This window comes from Nuphar pumila, chromosome 15, assembly GCF_984573655.1.
Source record: "Nuphar pumila chromosome 15, dmNupPumi1.hap1.1, whole genome shotgun sequence".
Lineage (NCBI taxonomy): Eukaryota > Viridiplantae > Streptophyta > Magnoliopsida > Nymphaeales > Nymphaeaceae > Nuphar > Nuphar pumila.
The window spans coordinates 14,628,117-14,647,694 of record NC_143263.1 but is presented as its reverse complement, the minus strand read 5'-3'; the positions used below and the strand labels follow the sequence as shown (position 1 = coordinate 14,647,694).

General features: G+C 34.9%; 1 protein-coding gene across 4 annotated transcripts in view; it reads left to right on the top strand.

Moving 5' to 3' along the window:
- Positions 1-19,578, top strand: part of LOC149814594 (uncharacterized) — a 172,315-nt gene that overhangs the window by 109,696 nt on the left and 43,041 nt on the right. For 2 of the 4 annotated variants that reach the window (XR_016427977.1, XM_089989535.1), the window contains exons 14-18: positions 2,907-3,053; positions 3,148-3,207; positions 3,319-3,423; positions 4,890-5,051; positions 11,102-11,175. Coding sequence is in view for 3 of the 4 variants with exons in the window: in XM_089989535.1 (XP_089845661.1) it covers positions 2,907-3,053; positions 3,148-3,207; positions 3,319-3,423; positions 4,890-5,051; positions 11,102-11,175 (548 nt within the window). In the remaining variant the exon portion in view is untranslated. The remainder of the gene's footprint in view (positions 1-2,906; positions 3,054-3,147; positions 3,208-3,318; positions 3,424-4,889; positions 5,052-11,101; positions 11,176-19,578) is intronic. The other 2 variants (XM_089989537.1, XM_089989536.1) reach the window with 2 other exon arrangements.

The following is a 19,578-nucleotide window of genomic DNA, read 5'->3' as shown; positions in this document are numbered from 1 at the left end:
AGTGTCATCATATGTAGACAAGAATTTTATTACACCTTCGTGTGTTTTTAGCCCTTTGTTGGCTTTTGCTCTCTTGGTCTAGTAGCTGAACACACTTGTCTTGAGTGTTTTTATATGTAGACAAGGCACGTTGATTCACACCATGGTGTGTGATTTTGAGCCTATGTTGGCGTTTGTGTCCTTGTTCTAGTCGCTTAAGATGTATGCCCATGGTTGGCTTATTTCACTCATTTCAAGTGCTATCATATGTAGACAAGAGATGTATTATGTTTTAGCCCATGGTTGGCTTATTACTCTTGTTCTATTAGCTGAACATACTTGATTTTAAGTGTATTTTTTACGTAGACAAGAGATACTTTTTAGTCCATGTTGGCATGTATTCTTTTGTTCTTGTCGTAGATGCACTTATTTCAAGTATTATTATATGTAGACAAGAGGTTCTTTTACACACCTTTGTGTGTGTCTTTGGCCTTTAATGGCTTTATGTTCTTGATCTAGTAGTTTATACACTTGATTTATGGGTTTTGAAGGACTAATGAGGAAGATGTTTGTAATGGATAAACTATTGTTGAAATTTGCAAAATTTCATTCATGACTTGTGTTTTTCAAGCAAATCATATTTTTGATATGCATATTAAGTGCTTATGGTTTTTGCCACCCTTATATGCAAAATGTGTATTAAGTATGTCTTTCATAAATGATTTTAAAACCTTGTGAACTCTTGGGTTTATTTTGCCTAAAGTATGCTTGGAGACTTTGTTTCTCTTGTTTGGCACTTCATTACATGTTTGAAGCATGTTTATTAATGAGTTCTTTGAGTATTAATTCATTTCATGATAAGTATATGCATATGCTCTTTATGGCCTTTTTGGGCCCTCATTCAATAATGTTTATGTATATCATGCATCTTCGTAGGCTTATTGTGGTGTCCCTTAGTGGACCATTTTGTTATTCCCCATTATGGGGTTATATTTGTCCAACGTTGGACCTTATGAATGCATTATGCATTCTTGCAATTTATTTCTGCATAATTTGCTTCCGCTCATTTTGTTTTAAACATGATATATGATTTTGAAACTCTGGTGTCATTTTTGTATAATTTGCATTTCTTCTAACCTGTGCTAGTTAGAAATGTTCCATTTGAATAAAAGTACAAAGATTTGTTTTACTTGTTTCTTTGTTGTTATTTCACAGGATCTTGGAGATAGGACAAAGAGAAGTACCCTGGATAGTTCGGGAAATTTGAAGACAATAGGAGGAAGGCCTTTTCAAGTTTCATTGCATCCTTGCCGGAGCCTCTTGGAGTCTTGCCCTTTGTTCAATCTTTTCGTTTCCCCGCAAAGATTGAGGGGGGGTGTTAAAATATGTTGATCCTTAAATGTACATATATATATTTATACATATATATATATAAAGATACGTATACATATATATATATATATATGTATACATATCTCTATTTATATATATATATAAATATATATATTTTATCTTCCTAAAATACCCTCAAGGGTATTCTTGTAAATTAGCATTTTACGCATATTCCAATTGGAATATGCATTGTAATTTTTGTTTTATTTTTATTCTTTGTTTTTTATATTTTTGGATTTCGTACCACATTGGGGGCCTCCCAAAAGTGACGTTGGGAGCCCCCAACGGTCACAAATGTGACCGTTGGGGGCTCTCCAACGTCCCCTTTGGGAGCCCCCAAGGTGGTCCCTTTTCATGCTTATAAATAGGGGATTTCCCCTTTGTATTTTGTATTCTTGAGGGAGCTTATGCTCTATTTGTAATGGGGTTTTTACCCCTTGTCCATTGTTTCTTCAATGATATGCAACTTATGACTTTATGTCATATTTTTCCCTTTTTATGGGTTTTATGGGTTAGCACATTATGTGCTTGTGTTGTTTCCCTTTAATGGGTATATTTGCACTTCACGTGCATATGTATGGGTTCATTATTGAACCCAATGTATTCCAACTCACTTTCTAACACTGTCAGGCCTGCTATGCTTGTAGGGGCCTAGCCGAGTGGGGTTCGGCTGAGCGAGTATCAATTTTTTTTTTATATATATATGTATAAAGTGGCTGCTGGCCTGAGTATGTATATTATTCCAAAGAGAGACATTACATGTACTGTTATGCATACGATTTGGGGGCTTGGGTCCTCACCAAGAGCTTGTGTTTTCAGTTGACAGGTTTTTCTTGATGGTATTTTAGACATGACAACCTTAGGAAAACTGGGGTAAATCTGATGAGTTGTTGCTTCCTTTGCTGGAATTCTGAGGAATCCTCATGAAATCTATTTGGGAGCTGCCCTTTTACTAACCTCTTACGTTTATTTTGGTATGACTCTATACATACTCTGGATGGAAGCTCAGACATCAGATCCTTCTTGCTGGCTAGGGCTATGTGAAGGAAAGGGAGAGACTGGTATAGAGTTTGGAGATGGTGGCTAGTCCAAATTTGGTGGGGAACTTGGTTGCAGCATTATGATTGTATTTTCATTGGGAACCTAGCCTGCCTAGCTGATTCACATCTCTGTGCAAAAATATGTTCTAATGTGGCCAGGGTAAGTGGCCTCAGACTGACACCTCCTGGCTGGGTCATACAGTTCTTCCGGGGTCTGATTGTCTATTTTGGTTTTTCTAGGTTGCATTTTTTTACTTTCTTTACTCTTCTTGCTGTATGGTGCCTTCTCTCACTCCCCTTTATGCTCCATAATAAGTTTTTGCTACTTAGCACTGATAATTAGGCGAGCATTGTTGATTTTGTCAAAGGTTTTGGGATATATTTTATTGACTAGCACTGAACTATTTTGCAACTTAATCATTATAATGTATTCTTCAGTATTTGAAGTACTTCAATTAGATTCAGCTCTTTCACTTACTGCATTTGTTTCTTCAGAGGCGTTGGATAGTAGTGAGTAATCCTAATCTATGCAATCTTATCACAAAGACACTTGGAACAGAAGCTTGGATTAATGATATAGATCTTCTTATGGGGTTACGCCAACATGCAGAGGATGTAAATCTGCAGAAAGAATGGAAAATGGTAGTTATTATCTGAGAAAAATTTGGTATAATGACTTTCTGTTACGGATGTTCCAATTGTGTTGTAAGGCCATGTGTCAAAATAATTTTTGCAGGTCCGGAAACTCAACAAAATGAGGCTTGCAGAGTATATCAAAACAATGTCTGGTTTGAAGGTCTTTTTTTGTTTCAAATCTTTGTTGAACTCTCCTTCCATTGTTCTCCCTCTGAAAGTCCCCTATGGTACTTAATATTTTGACCCTAAACACTTGATTTTAATTTTTCAGGTTAGTGTTGATGCAATGTTTGATGTACAAGTCAAACGGATACATGAGTATAAGAGACAATTGCTTAATGTCCTTGGCATTATCCATCGTTATGATTGTATCAAGGTTTTTTCTATTTTTGGTTCTATCATTGCTTGCCTATACAATTTAACTCTGATATGACAGTGCATGCTCTCCATTTACTAAGATATTGCATGTAAATAAGCAAATACCCCCTATTTGAATCCATTAAAATATTTAAAAATTAAAAAAATTGAAGTATAAAATGTCAATTTCAGGGTTTCATTACAAATTTAAGAATTTTGGGAATGGGTTCAAAATTGCATCTCTTAAAATCTTAAATATTTCTTTGGTCTTCTATTTTTAAAAATTCTATCTTTGCATATTGTTACTGTGTCAAAAGTCCGGGAGAAATTCTTTCATAATTTATTTATTAAAAATATTTTTCCGTCATGGGCACCTTTCACAACACTTGGACAGATAAGGACATAGGTTTCACTTTTATATAAATCACTATATTTAGACAAAATCATGATATTTTGAAAATATTATGATAAGATCAGTAAAATCAGGTAAGCCAATAATATCTGCAAAATATCGTACTATTTATCAAAATATCGCTAGATATGAAAATATCACGATTTTATCACGATATTTTCGTTTTAAGCCAACTTTTGTAGATTTTTTGTTTCTTTTGTATTTCAAATTTTCAAATACTTTCCAAACTTATTTCCTTATATTTTTGCAAGAAAAAATGATACAAAACCAAATATTTTCTCATCATTCTTATTATTTTTTATATTTTTTAACTCCCAAGATTTTCCCAAGAAAAACCAGTTTTTGAAAATCTCTCCTTGAAAAATTCATGCCGAGAAATTACCTTGAACGATATAGGTGACTATGATATATATATATATATATATATATATATATATATATATATATATGCACACCAATACACAGAATCACACCATTGTGTTTTTGAAGCTTTGCTGATGTGTTTTCAAATCTAGACCACATCAGTTGGTGCAATTGGTATTTGAACATCTGAATTATGAAGATCATGCAAGGCAGTGTTCCTCTGCTGAGCAAGTTAGCTGTTTCTTGAATGCTGTTATTCTTGTATGTAGATGAACCATAACAGCTTACAGTTAGGTAATAGAAGTTAGGACTGTTGCGTAAACAACATTTGGTGATACATTCTATAATTCAACATTTGGTGATACATTCTATAATTCTGGTGTTTCTAACTATATATCTTATTGCATTTTGATCATCTCACTAATTTGTGCTTCTGTTTTGCTTTTTGAATGTCAGTTATCTCTTTGATTTATTTTTGTAACAACAGATGGTGATTACTGCATTAAAGTATTTAAACAAAGTTCCTTAAAACATTGGAAAGAAATTATAACTTGCATATGGGACTTTTTTGTCAACAAGTTTAATAATTTTTGCATTGGAATTCCTCATGCTAATCTGGCATCTTCTCAAATTAAGTGTTGAATTTTATAGTAAGTCCAAGAAATCTCATTTCAGGTTGTCTTTGTTGATAAGCTATTTTGTTATCACAGAATATCAAAGCAGATGATAAAAGGAAGGTCGTTCCTCGTGTCTGCATTATAGGAGGAAAGGCAGCTCCTGGTTATGAAATGGCCAAGAAGATAATTAAACTCATCCATGCGGTCGCAGAAAAAATTAACAATGACAATGATATTGGTGATCTTCTTAAATTGGTTTGTCCAAAACAAGTCATAGTCATCTCATTATTGATTATTGTGTTCTACATTTTAGCAGAAGTCACTGTATATGTATGTGTGTGTGTGTGTGTCACCCATTGGCCTTTAAAAGAGATTATGTTTTTTATCTTATGCATTTTGATGTTGGCAGTGCTTTTGCTGTGATTTCCACGTGGTAGTAAATTATATTTCTGTTATGTGAATATGATACACTTCTTTTGTTAGGTGCTCTTGTCAGCATCTTTAGTCTTCCTTAGAATGGCATACTACTTTGTTTATTTGCAAATGTGTTTGTGTAAAGACAACGTTTCCATCTTGACCTTTAGGTATTAGGCTAGTTAAATATCTCTAAAAGTATGGAGTAAAATTCTCCCTTTTAACTTTTGAGTGCAATGTTTCAAGAAGAAATGGATATACAGTATGCTGCTATAAGCTATTATAAGAAGAGCAACCTACTTTGTTTATTTGCAAATGTGTTTGTGTAAAGACAACGTTTCCATCTTGACCTTTAGGTATTAGGCTAGTTAAATATCTCTAAAAGTATGGAGTAAAATTCTCCCTTTTAACTTTTGAGTGCAATGTTTCAAGAAGAAATGGATATACCGTATGCTGATACAACCAATAGAAGGTGAGAAAGAGGAAGAAGATGGCGTGTGGAATAGAGGATCAACCCATGATTTTGTTGTGGCTCCTCTTGTTTTCATTGCCTTTTAATATGATTACACTAGGGTATAGTAATTTACTTAAATACCCTTAATACAGAAAAATATAACACATGTAACAATAAAAGATTGGATCTCGGGTCCATCATGACCCAATCCACAATAATTGTTATTTTACAACATTCCCCCTTTAATCTGTACATACGGATTGGATCATGGACAGCTTGCTCTTTAAGAACCAGAACATTGCATTTGTAAGCCCTTTGGTAAAGATATATCCCAAGTTGGTTATTAGAATTAGCATACTTCGCTTCAATCTCCTTGTCCTCAATCTTCTCTCGAATAAAGTGTTAAACTATTTGAATATGTTTGGTTCTACCATGATGTACAAGATTTAACAATATCTTGACGGCACTTTGATTATCACAATATATAACAAAACAAGCAATCCTCTGATTGAGGGCAGATAAAATGTGTCTAATCCAAGTAACTTCTGCAGCAAGAGCAGCCATGGAATGATATTCCGCTTCAGCACTTGATCGAGCCATAGTACATTGCTTCTTCCTGTTCCAAGATACCAAGTTGCTGCCCAGAAATACACAATATCCTGAAATGGACCTCCACATATCAGGATCTTCAGCTCGGTCAGCATCAGTAAACCCAAAAATGATTAAAAGATCCCACTTATTTGAAACATATCGTATATCATCATTAAGGGTACCTTTAATCTACCTTAGGATACGTTTCATAGCCTTCATGTACCCTTCTCTCGAGTCATGCATAAATTGTGACACTTGACCAACTGCATATGCTTATCTATGATTGGTGATTCATGTACATGAATGTCTGGCCGATACATGTACATGAATCTGACCAGTAGATAATACTTTATGCATGGTCGGTACATGTACATGAATCTGACCAACTATGGTTATTTTATGATTGGTCGATCCATGTACATGAATCTGACCCGTGGTTGTATTTCCTAATGTGGGCGATGCATGTACATAAATATGATCATGTACATGAATCTGTCCAACAAGTTAATTTTCTACATAGCCAATTTGAGTACATGAATCTTACCATGTACACAAATTTGATCAGCACTTGAAAATTTCTGCATAGCCGATTTACGTACATGAAGATCATGTACATGAATATGATTGAAAAATGTATTTTTTTGACTTGATACATAAATCTGATCATAAACCGATCAGTTTTAAATTGTGCATATCATACACATAAATCTTAACATGATTAGATGTTTGCATGATTGTGATCATATGCATGTTTGGTTGATAATATGCATGAAATTGATTATGGATGGTGTGGTCTGCAAGCCTTCTATTCGCATGTGTTTGTGCTTGGCTAAATGTGCATTATTTTTGTGTTTTGAATGTTCATTGTGAATATGCTTGGAAAGTGTGTGCACTCATGTTCACTGAAATTTTGCAATTGACATAAATTAGTTATTGAGATATGTTAGTGGTTATATGTGAACCACTGTGGACCTATGTAGGCCAAGAGCAAGTGTTGCTCCAATGTTATTGATTTGTTTATGTATTGCAAAATAATTTATGAAAATTATTAGTTTTCTAAATTTAATTACACTGCTAAATTATGAGGGTCAGGGCCCGAAATGGTTTTTTATGTTGATTTGTTGGAGGTATTCAAAATTATTGGAGGAAATGACATGGACAATAATGTGAACTGTTGCAGTTGTGGATAATGTGTAGAAATAACACAATCACAAGGCATAAATGCCAGTAAGGTCTTCAAAGAGAACCCTCACAAAAACTTTTACAATAAATATTTTCATTAATGATTGTGATACACTAAGCATGTAAGGCACAAATCATTCAAGTGCAATGAGTGCATTCACAATAAACACCTCCCAAAAGGCAAGAACACAAGCCATAAATGGGCACAACAAGAGAGCACACAATAACATAATTTTTTAAAATAAATCCAACAATAAATTTGAAAAGCATTTAAAGGTTTAGCCTAAGTCACACAGACTCGGCTATAAGGTCGACGCACTCGCGTCGACACGCCCCGACACGGGTGCGGCTTCGAACACGGGGCGGACATGATCAACCAAGTGTCAAACTCGGTCAACGCACTGGGGCCGAGTCTATCCACATTTTGGACTCGGTCAACTTTGACTGAGTCTATTTTTATCAATTTTTAGGGCAAAAGACGTATAAAAACTAAAAAAAAATCAAACTTTTTATATATTTTTTAAATATATATATATAGCCGAGTCTTATTATTGTTATATATATATAGCCGTATCCCCTAATGGGCATAACTTTGACCGAATCTTATTATTGTTATATATATATATATTTAAAAAATATATATATATATATATACATATATATAGCCGTGTCCCCATGTCCAAAATTTTTGAAATTGCTCCGCACCCGTACTCGCACCCCTGTGACATAGGGTTTAGCTTTAAAAAATAACAAATAATTTTTCAAAGATAAGAAAATTAAGTATTTTCTCATGCATAATACATGAGATAGACAACTCAAAAAAATCATATATATATAAAGATTTAAGATATATATCGGGTCAAGATCTGCATTGAATCCAAGCCATAATCGATCACGATTCCTTCACAAAGCAAGATCTCGAACCAAAGAGTCCCAAGTCCCAAAGAAGAAAAATACCAAGAAATTTTTCTTGGCTTTATACCATGTAATGAAATCAAGTGGAAAGCAAACTATAATGTGCATAAGTACAAGAACAAGTTCTACAAAGGACAATACAAATGCCAAAGGCAATACAAATGCACCTAAGTGCATACAATGGCTACAAAGAGCCTAAATGTGCACAAATACGAGTCCACAAAGGGACAATAATACAAGGCAATCAATGGCAAATACATGAGATCATAAGAGGCACCAAAGAGCATACACAAAAGAACACAAAAAAACATAAAAAATATTAATCTTTATTGAGATAGAATGCTTATGAAAGCAATACTTCTAATGGGACAAGAGGTCCCTATTTATATACAATCAAGAGGGCCAAGAGGACCCATATAGTTGTTGGGAAAGGCTTCAACAGCTAGAAATATAGCTGTTGGAGATTTCCAACAGCTATATTCACTAAAAGACAGAACTGAATATAGCTGTTAGAGATTCCCAACAGCTATATTGACTAAAAGACAAAATTGCCCTTTACAAAAGTGTAAAGGACAGAATAAAAAAAAACGGCCAGTTCTGTCCCTAAAGGGCATAGCCCATTACATGTACAAAATGCCCACAATACCCCTAAAGGGTATTATCTATTACAAAGGGAAGTAAAACAATTTAAAATTATATAATATATACATATACACTCATATGTGAATATATATTATATACACTGATATATGAATATATATATATATATATATATATATGAATCAATACATTTTAACACTGGTCATGATGAAGTGGTCCAATGGTAGATGAAAGAAAAAATTGTATCTCCCTCATACTTGCACTAAATCACTTGGTTTGTGCTTATAAAATCATCTAAAAAATTGTCTTCTAACTGAAGCAAAAGGAACCAAACTGAATAGGGCTCTCATTCGGTCAATCCTCCAGCCTTGATGAAAGCTGTTGATGTCACTGGTGGCAACTCAAGTTCAAAAAAGTGTATCCCGCAGCCATAGCTGAGATTTGACACCATTTTAAAACTTAAATGGCTACATTTTGAAGGTGCTTAGAGAGAAAGCCAAGATAGAGAAATAAGATTAGGTTAGGTCATTAGCACGTGAAACAAAGAGGAGAGTAAGAGAGGAAAAGTAGGGAGAGTTAAGGCAGAAAATGATAATCTTCTCTTATTAATTGTATTGAGTTTTTTTACAAGAGATTAAAAAAATGTATACACAAATACCCTTAGAAATTCAAGTAATAACAAGAATTTGCAATGTAGGGCTAGAAAGACAAAATTGGCCTTGTATAGAAATGTTAATCACTAATATGATTACTACTCCCCTTGCAACAACTTGTTGGTCCCTATGGTGTATGTATGTATGTGTATCTATACATGTACTCACTCACTCACGAAGGAAGCCCATGTTCCTGTAAATGTCTTGGAAACATAATGCTTATTTAACATTTGACAAGGGATCCATTTTCAAGTATTCTATATATGTTCTGATAAGATTTTTAGATGATGATGATGATGACTATTATTGAGTAGATATTTTATGAGGAAATTTTGATTTATATTTTCACTACTATATTCAATTTTTCTAAGAGTAAATTATGAAAACCCAACTTATCACGTGTTTACATGTAAATTCTAACTTTTCAGCCCTTGCATTCAACTGCCTGGTTTTGCTTAATTCATTTCAAAGACCCAAGCCACAACCTGAAACTCGGTTTTTTCACCTTCACTGGTAAAACAATTCAGCCATATGTTCTTTTGCTAATGGACATTTTAGTCATGATATTTGACTAAAGCATGCCCACTTGATAGATGACAGGTGTTCTTTTGTGACAAGAATGGGAAATTCTGTAAATATGGGATATGTTAATGTGGAGGCATTTGTTTGTTATTTTGATGCTTGATTGAATTTTAAGATCTAGCTTTGAAATACCTTTATTTAACTATATCTTTAATTAAAAAAAGCTACATCTTTGTTCAAGGAATCTTTAGTGTGGAGTTTTCTTTTATTGCAAGTTTATTCTGAATATTAGCCAAAGTTAATTATTGTATGCATAAAGTTTCCTATGGTAATACTTATCAAGGTTGAATCTAATCTTTAAGATGTTCCTGCTAACACTGGGTACATTATTGAAATTATGCTGTTCAAGAGAGAATGTTAGGCGTTCAATTCAAATCCAGATGTTCATTTGGTTAACTGTTGTCATTTAATTTATTTCGTGAATTTGTTATGGCTAAAATCTCATAAGGGAGACTCCAAATAGAACTAGCTGTATTTTTCATTTCAATTTGATTTTGGGAATTGGTCATAATTTTCTTGGGTTTTTTAGTGGCCAGCAGGTTTCTTAATACAACACCATCCTTGGTCATCTAAGTATAAGCTAAGACTTCACAACTTTCAAAATCTACCCTAATTGAAACCTGTGGTTGGCTCTACTTCAGGTTAACTTGACAAGGTTTCAACTTTATCGACACCCAAAATTCATCAATTAAACTGAATGAACCTTTTTTTTTCTTGATATGAGAAACTTAATAGAAAAAAGCAAAAGTTCTATTGTTTGGTATTAGAAGGCAAATGATAATTTTGATGTATTGCTGATATACATGTGCTGCTCTTTTTTTAATTGTTTTTGTTCTACCTTGCATTTATTTGTTTGATTTATCTTATTTTTTTTACTCATTTTCGACATGCTTATAATTTATTCTTCCGTGCAGGTCTTTGTTCCAGATTACAATGTTTCTGTAGCTGAATTAGTGATACCTGGAAGCGACCTTTCACAACATTTAAGGTTGTACTCAAATACAATGCTATCATGGGGATATCTGTACACCCTCATTCTCCTTCATTGATTCTCTTTGGAGCTTCACTTACCCCATTGGGTTCCATAATTTTTCTTGTTTCAACAGATGTCATAGTTTCCATAGTCTTAAAAGTAGTTCGGGGAAAGTGCTTATAAATGAATATGTACAAAATCCTTAAGCCCCATTTCTTCAACAAAATGGTGAGAAAATAACCCATTTCATTGGAAAACTGGCATTTTCTTATCTGTGAGATAAACATTTGGAATGTGACCAACAGTCAATTTTCTGTTGATCGCTTTCCTATGAACATACCTTCCTCACTAGAGAAAGAATTTCCACCTCTATTTCCTCGCCTGATAGGAACAAGGGACTTTGATGTGAAACAATTTTTGACTTTCCCATCTGAAAACAAATGGGCTCTTAGGGGATATATATTGTATGATAACATAATGAAATCTCTGAAAAATGCAATTTGAGAAATTTGATTGTTAGTTTCTTTGTTTCCAACATTGACTTGTTATAAGGTCTATGATTGTGAAGTAAGCTTCCTAGGATATGTACTCTCTTTGACTACTTTTGGACGAAACATAGTTGAAATCTAGATTTCCTAATTGTTTAACCTATTTGCGAGCATCTGAAATGCATTGTCTCAGAATTTTTATTTACTAGTCGCCTTTTAACGGTCTTTCCATAAAAGTGATGCAGATTCCATCCTCTCCATCACTCCAGTCTCCTGCTTGTTCTTTCATGTCAAGGGTCTACTTAGCTTAACCATTTCTTGATTTATTGTCCAAGTCTTTCTTGCTTACTATGTAACTAGAACTGGTTATGTTCCATCTTGTATGATTTCTAACCTGCATTTCATGATTTCTTCCTTGATTGGTACATGGATTTATTGTTTTCCATTGTTAAAAAATTAAAATCATCTCTTCTAGATCCTTTCAGTCTTCTCCAGTCAATATGGATGGATAATTGTTATTCTTCTGGAGTTGTTTCTTTTGGATGTGTTGTAGTCAGTGTTGTGAAAAGCGTTGAGGCGTAGCGAGGTGCTCCACCAATGTAATATCGCGTATTTTCATACTGTCATTTTATGAGATTTTCGAAAATTTATCCAAGTCTGGGAGAAAAATCGTTTGAGCCTCAATTTTAGATCAATGCTTTTAAGTCTGGGCTTGGCCCAGGTGTCATCGACATGGTCGAGACGAGCCAATCGAAATGTGAGAAAAAGTTTTATTTTCGACCTTTAAATTCAAGCGAAATTCGAGCAAAATTCGGGTCATTTTTGGGCGAAATTCAGAATTTGATATTCGTGTTATATGTCGTTGGATGCATCTCGGAATTCTGAGCGCAATGATATTTTACTTTTCTAAATTCGGGCTGCGGTTGGCTCGAAAATCACATTTTTCCAAAAAATGAGCAGTTTGTCAAAATAGATCCAGAGTTGGATCGGGTTTGAACCGATGCATATGATCCGAATTATTATGGATTTGGATCTTATTTAAGACCTACTTTAATCTGGATCTAATCCATATCTTGGTCTATTTTCGTTTTGGGTATGGGTTTGGATTTTGGATCCAAATACAAATCCAATGCACAACATTTTTACAAGCTTTAAATTCAGTCAGGGGCTTTAAATTGGAGTTAATTAAGTATAAAAAGTCTTCCTAGTCAATTTGACTATTTTTGGAAGCTTTTAAACAATTAATAATTAATAAATACAAAAAAATAATTATTTAATTATTTAATTTTTATTAATTCTGAGTTTGAAATTAGGGCTGATTAGGGTTCCTAAGATGGGTCCTCATACTTACCTATAAAGAGCTAAGAGGGTTTAAGAAGGACTCTCAAAAAAAAAAATTGGAAAGTTTTAGAAAAGTAAAAAAAAAATTAAGTTTGGAATTTTTGAAAAGAAGGAAGGTGAGAGAGGGTCTCAAGGGGGAAACCCTCCCTCTCCATCCCATCTAAAGAGGTCTGGAGAAGGGTCCTCTCCCTCACTTTATAAAAAAAAAAATTTAAGAAAAGGGGAAAGAAAGAAAGAGAGATAGAAAAAGAAGGGAAGAAGAAGAAGAAGGGGGGGATTCAACCTTCTCCAACCATCAAATCCACCTTCCACCATCGTTTTTTTCATCTCGGATTCATGGTACGGGTTCCTCTCTTGTTTCGGATGAGTAAAAGAGCATGGATTTGTATTCCATGCAATATTTTCAATAAAAATCCATGAGAAAGAGTAAATCTGAATATTTACTCTAAGATTCATGGTGGAAATCAAAGTATTTCTTTCTTTTCGAAATTTATTTTGGAACAAAATCATACGTGAGAGTGTATGTATATATATATATATATATATATATATATATATATATATATATATATAATAGGATGCAAATCTATTGTTTTAACGTTTTAAAAAGAAAAGTGGGCTGTGATTTGCACATAGATGCATCTTTTTTATGCGTATTTGCTGGTTATGATCGTTTTTATGCTAAAACAGAATGTTCGTTGATGTTAAATCAATACGCTAAGGTGTTCGTCCATGGCAAATATATTCTTTCAAACAAAAGGAAACAAATCTGTGCCTGCCTCAACGTGAACTTATATGCATATGCCTACCTAAATTTAAATCTGTACTTGTTTATAATTTAAAGGTGAATATGCGTGGACATGTGTATTTGGGTTGGGAAATTGACCCGGCCGACTGGGGTCAGCTGGGTGGGTTTGGCTGCGTGCCAGACCCAGCCGACTGGGTTACGTATATATAAAAAAAATGTGTTGGTGCTGGATTTTGTTTTACAAAAGAAAAAAAATCATGTTCAAGCGTGTTGTGTGTGTGAGAAATAGATTTATAAGGCTGATATCGGCATGCCAAATCAATTATGTATACATGTTAGAAGGATGAACGTTTGCGTATACATCGCAGCAAAAATGTGAATACGCATAAGTATGCATGTCCAATGAAACTCTGATTTACATATATATAAAACAATATATATAGTTTTATAGATGTTTTGTCAGCATCAGCAGGGTCAGATCCAGGCCCTGCCAGCCCAGTCGATCGGCTGGGCTGGTGCAGGCCTGGTAAGTCCTGCCAGGCTAGCCGATGGGCTGACAGGTTGTGCTGAAAAAAATAGAGTTGCTATGTTTTCAAAAAAAAAAATATAGGTATAATTTTTGTTGGGTTTCCTGGTGGCCAGGCCAGCCGAACCTGGCCTGACATGTCAGGTCCTGCCAGGCTTAGCTGGGGTCTGGCCGGGTCAGACCAGACCCGGTCTTGTGCTGGGTGGGCACCTGGCAGCCCAGCCGAGTGGCTCGGCTGGGCATGCTGGGCCCTTGCCTTCCCAGTCCAGACTTCGGCTGGACTGATACATGACCTGCCAGCCTCGTGCCAGGTCTGCCCAAGTCAGACCCAGCTGATTGGCTTCTGCTGGGCCTGAACCGAACCCCATCGGCTGGGAGCAGTTGATTCTTTTTTAGAATCTTTTGTTTACAGAATTAAAATTTAAATGCTACCTTTAAGTATCATTACATGTCTAGATTTTGACTAGATATATATCGAATTGATACATGGTAAATTCCTTTTAGCTTATGCATATTTCTTATGCATGATTGAGCTTAAATGGAAACACATGATTTGCATGTTAATTTCCAGATTGATTATATGCATTAGACTTGGCTGCATACATATAAAAGAATTTAAAATTTCACATGCTTGTACACTTGTATATCATGCTTAAGAGTGTTAAAATATGTAATCTCATGTAATTTTCTTTTTTCTTTAGTTAGTATTTGGTTTAGTTATTTCTAGTTGAAACCTAACTAGAACTAGCTAAATCAGTCCATTTTAGGACTCTTATAACCTTCACCTTTTGACTAGTCAAAAAGGTGCAGCCACAAGGGAGCTAGACTCCCAACGGCTCTAATAGAGCCGTTGGGAGTCCAAAGACTCCCTTGAGGCTCCTCTTCCCTTCCCTATAAATATGGGGACTAATCCCCTTTGTAATTCATTCCTTTTGTATGGGATATTATCCCAATTCATTAAATTTATTTATTTCATGTTTGTATACCCATTTTCGGGTAGTTTATGTTCTTGAGTTCTCTTTGTGAACCTTTGTGGTTCTTGTGGTGTATTTGTGAGAACTTGTTGAGAGATATTTTTGTAGTGTATTTTCACTTCCTTACATGGTATCAAAGCAAGGTCGGTGAACGTGCATTGGTAAGCATGCCATTCAAGTATTCTTCAAGAAAGTGGTCTTTTTGAAGAATTTATCGTGTGTAGCCTTGAAAAGCTTGGAAAGCTACCTATTTTCGCTCTTTGTGGTAAAAGTATTCCCCTTGTTTTTCTCCTTCCCCTCTCATTCTCAAGCTTGTAAAATGGATGACAACGATAATGTCATCATTAAGCCCATAAAACTCAATGATTCAAACTATGTAACATGGGCTTCAATCATGAAGCATCTCATTTGGGGAAAGGGTCTATGGGGCTTAGTTGATGGAACCGATGAGGAACCTAAACTAATTCTCACTAAAGAAGGAGAAAGAGAAGTACCTCTTTCGGAGGTAGAAAAAATTAAGGCCTTCTCCACGTATGAGAAACATTGGAAAGAATGGAGAATGGGTCACGCCAAGATCATGTCTTGGCTAATTTCTAGTGTAGATATTGTAATGAAGAGGGGCGGAAGCACCAATAAAGCAAACCACTCTTTAAGAGTGATCTTAAGAACCAAGAACACACACACTAAAAGTGTATACAAAAACTCCACAAAAGGAAAAATGACTTAAAGTCATAAGTTGAATATTATTGAAGAAGAAAGAAGAGGGTAAAACCCAATGCCTATACAAGAGAAAACCTCCTCTATTTATAGAGGAGGAAACCAAATGAGAGGGACCACAAGGGGCTCCCATCTAGTCGTTGGGAGCCCCAACGGTGACCGTTGGGGCCCCAACGACAAGATGGGTGGGGCCCCTTGTGGTCTTACAAAAAGTAAAACAAAAAAAGAAAAAGAAAAAAGAAAAAGTAGAAAAAGAAGAGAAAAGGAAAAGAGAAGGATTACATATGGATTTACGAAAATACCCCTATCGGGTATTTGGAGAAAAAAAGAAAGATATGTATATATATACATATATGTATATATATACGTAAGTATATATATATAAGTATATGTATATATATATATATATATATATATATATATTTATATATACATAATTTAACACGCCCCCTCAAACTTTATGGGGAGAAGACCGAAAGTTTGCTAAGAAAAAACATAAATCGTGGAGTTGGGAGCGCTTTGGTGAAGAAGTCAGACAGCTGATATTCTGAAGTAACGTATGGCAATGTGATAGTTCCTCTGAGATATTCGTCTCGAACATAATGGCAATCCATTTTGATATGCTTTGTCCTCTCGTGAAAAGTATAATTGCTTGCAATGTAGATTGCACTTTTGTTATCACAGCAGAGCTTGGTGGGAGAGGAAATGAGGACGCCCATGTCGCCAAGGAGACTTCTGAGCCATACGATTTTCATAGTTGTCATTGCCATGGCCCGATATTCAGCTTCAGTGGATGATAGTGAGACCTTTTACTGCTTTTTGCATCTCCACGAAATGAGAGATTCACCTAAAAAAATGCAAAGACCAGTAGTTGAGATACGATCATTGGGATTTCCTCCCCAGTCAGCATCAGTAAAAGCAGTTAATTCAAGAGATGAGGAAGAGGATAAGAAGAGTCCCTTGGAGATGGTATTTTTGATATATCGCACAATTCTCATTACGGCCGCCATATGAACTGAAGTGGGTGCATGCTGAAACTGGCTTGCAGCATGAACCGCATGAGCTATATCTGGACGGGTGATGGATAAATAGGTGAGAGATCCAATTAATTGACGATAGGGGGTTGGATCCTCAAGTAGAACACCATCCTCAAGTCTCAGTTTTGCATTGATAACTTCGGGAGTCTCAACTTTCTTTTCATCAGATATTCCTGACTTGGTACAAATGTCTGCTACTAATTTCATTTGAGATAGAATGTATCCTCGTGAGGAGTAAGCCACTTCAATTCTTAAAAAATATCTCAAGAATCCAAGGTCAGACATATCAAAAGTTTCTTTTAAAATAGACTTCACATCATTTACCTCTTTTTTGTCACTCTCAGTGATGATCATATCATCAACATACAACAGAAGAATAACAATGAAATCACCTGTCTTCTTAACAAAAGAGCAGTGTCAGTATAGCAAGAAGTAAATCCTAAATTGTTTAACACATTACTAAACTTGTCATACCAAGCTTTAGGAGCTTGCTTAAGTCCATGTAAGGCCTTTTTTAATTTTAAAATTTTACCATTTAAATTCATACCCGTAGGTGGTTCCATATAAACTTCTTCATTTAAATTTCCATTTAAAAAAACATTTTTGATATCAAGTTGAAAAATTGGCCATTTTTTTATAGAGGTTATTGCAATAAGAGCTCGAACAATAGTCATTCTAGCAACAGGGGCAAAAGTTTCATCATAATCTACCCCATACTCTTGGGCGTATCCTTTGGCCATTAACCGAGCCTTATATCTTTCCATAGAGCCATCACTCTTAGTTTTTACTTTAAAAACCCATCTACATCCAATGGGTTTCTTGCCATTGGGTGGATCAATGATTTCCTAAGTTTGTGCCTTTTTAAGTGCATTAAGTTCAAGTTCCATTGCTTCATTTCAATGAGCATATTGTTTAGCATCATTATAATGAGATGGTTCATGGAATGAGTGAAGGGCTAGCAAACATGCCCGAAAATTTGGAGAAAAAGAATCATAAGATACAAATCTATTTGGTATTTTAGAAATACGATTTGATCTTCTTTGAGAGGATTCCTCAGTCGACTCATTTTGAGAGAATTTTTCAAGGGCACAACGAGGATTACTTTCATTCCTTCTAGAATAGACTTGCATTTGCCTTGGTACATTTTCTTCTAAATTTTGGTCATCATTTGGTGGTTCAAAATGATCCTCTACGAGAGATTCACTAGATTCATCATGATCATCTATGACGTTTTCTTAAGGTAACAAGTCAAATAAAAAAGAATAATCAATATTTTCATTAGGCTTATGCGAAAAACCATTTTCTTCTTCTAAGAATGTGACATCTTTTGAGATATAAAGTTTGTTTTTGACTATGTCAAAACATCGATAGCCTTTTTGTTTTTCGCCATATCCTAAGAAAATACATTCAATTGCCCTAGGAGAAAGTTTATCATTTTTGTGAGTTAGAACAAAGCATTTACATCCGAAAATTCTTAGTCTTTTATAATCGGGAGACATTGTAAAGTTTTTCAAATGGAGAAAGATTTTTCAAAGAAGATGAAGGGGTTCTATTGATAAGATATGTTGAGGTTAGAACCGCTTCGGCCCAAAAAGACTTTGGAATATTTTTTGAAATCAATAAAGTTCTTGTGGTTTCGATTATGTGTCTATGCTTTCTTTCCGCAAGACCATTTTGTTGCGGAGTGTTTGGACAAGAACGTTGATGACAAATTCCATTTTCTTTCAAGTAGATTTGAAATTCATTTGACATGTATTCGCCTCCCGAATCGGATCTAAGAATTGATAGATTTCCTAAAAATTGTTTTTTAACCATTGCATGGAATTCTTTAAAGAAGGAGAAAACTTCGGATTTGCGACTTAAGAAGTAAATCCATGTAAATCGAGTGAAGTCATCAATAAAGACCACATAGTACGAAAATCCTCCTTTGGATAAAATAGGGGAAGGTCCCCATACATCGGAATGAACAAGTTCAAAAGGTCGAGTGGTGAAATAACTTCTTTGAGGAAATGGAATAGCTTTAGATTTCCCAAAAATGCAATCTTTACAAGTCATGTGTTTGTCTTTACAAGTATTGTTCAAAAAAGAAAAAAAAGACATCTTTACAAAATTTGGATGACCAAGTCTCTCATGCCAAATTTCAATACTTTTGTCCTTTATAAGATTGCAAAATGACTTCGGTGGTAGAGTCAAAAAGTCCATAAAATAAATATCACCCCTTCTATGGCCTTGCCCAATCAGCTTCCCTGACTGGAGATCCTGCACGGTGCAATCTTTAGGTGAGAAAGAGACTTGGCATCCATGATCGGTGATTTGGGAAACGGAAAAAAGATTTAGATTAATTTTTGGAACGACTCTTACTTTAGGAACGAAAAAGTTTTGAGAAGTTTTAAAATCAAGTGTTCCAATACTTTCAATTTTTAAAGATGTCCCATCGGCCGTTGAAACATAAGAAGATATGGGTTCGAAAAAAACATTAGAAAGAGAGTTTTTATGAGATGTCATATGAAAAGAAGCACCGAAGTCTAGTATCCACATACCTGGAGGAGATGAAGAATAGGCGATGGCGGCTCCGGATGTTGAAGAT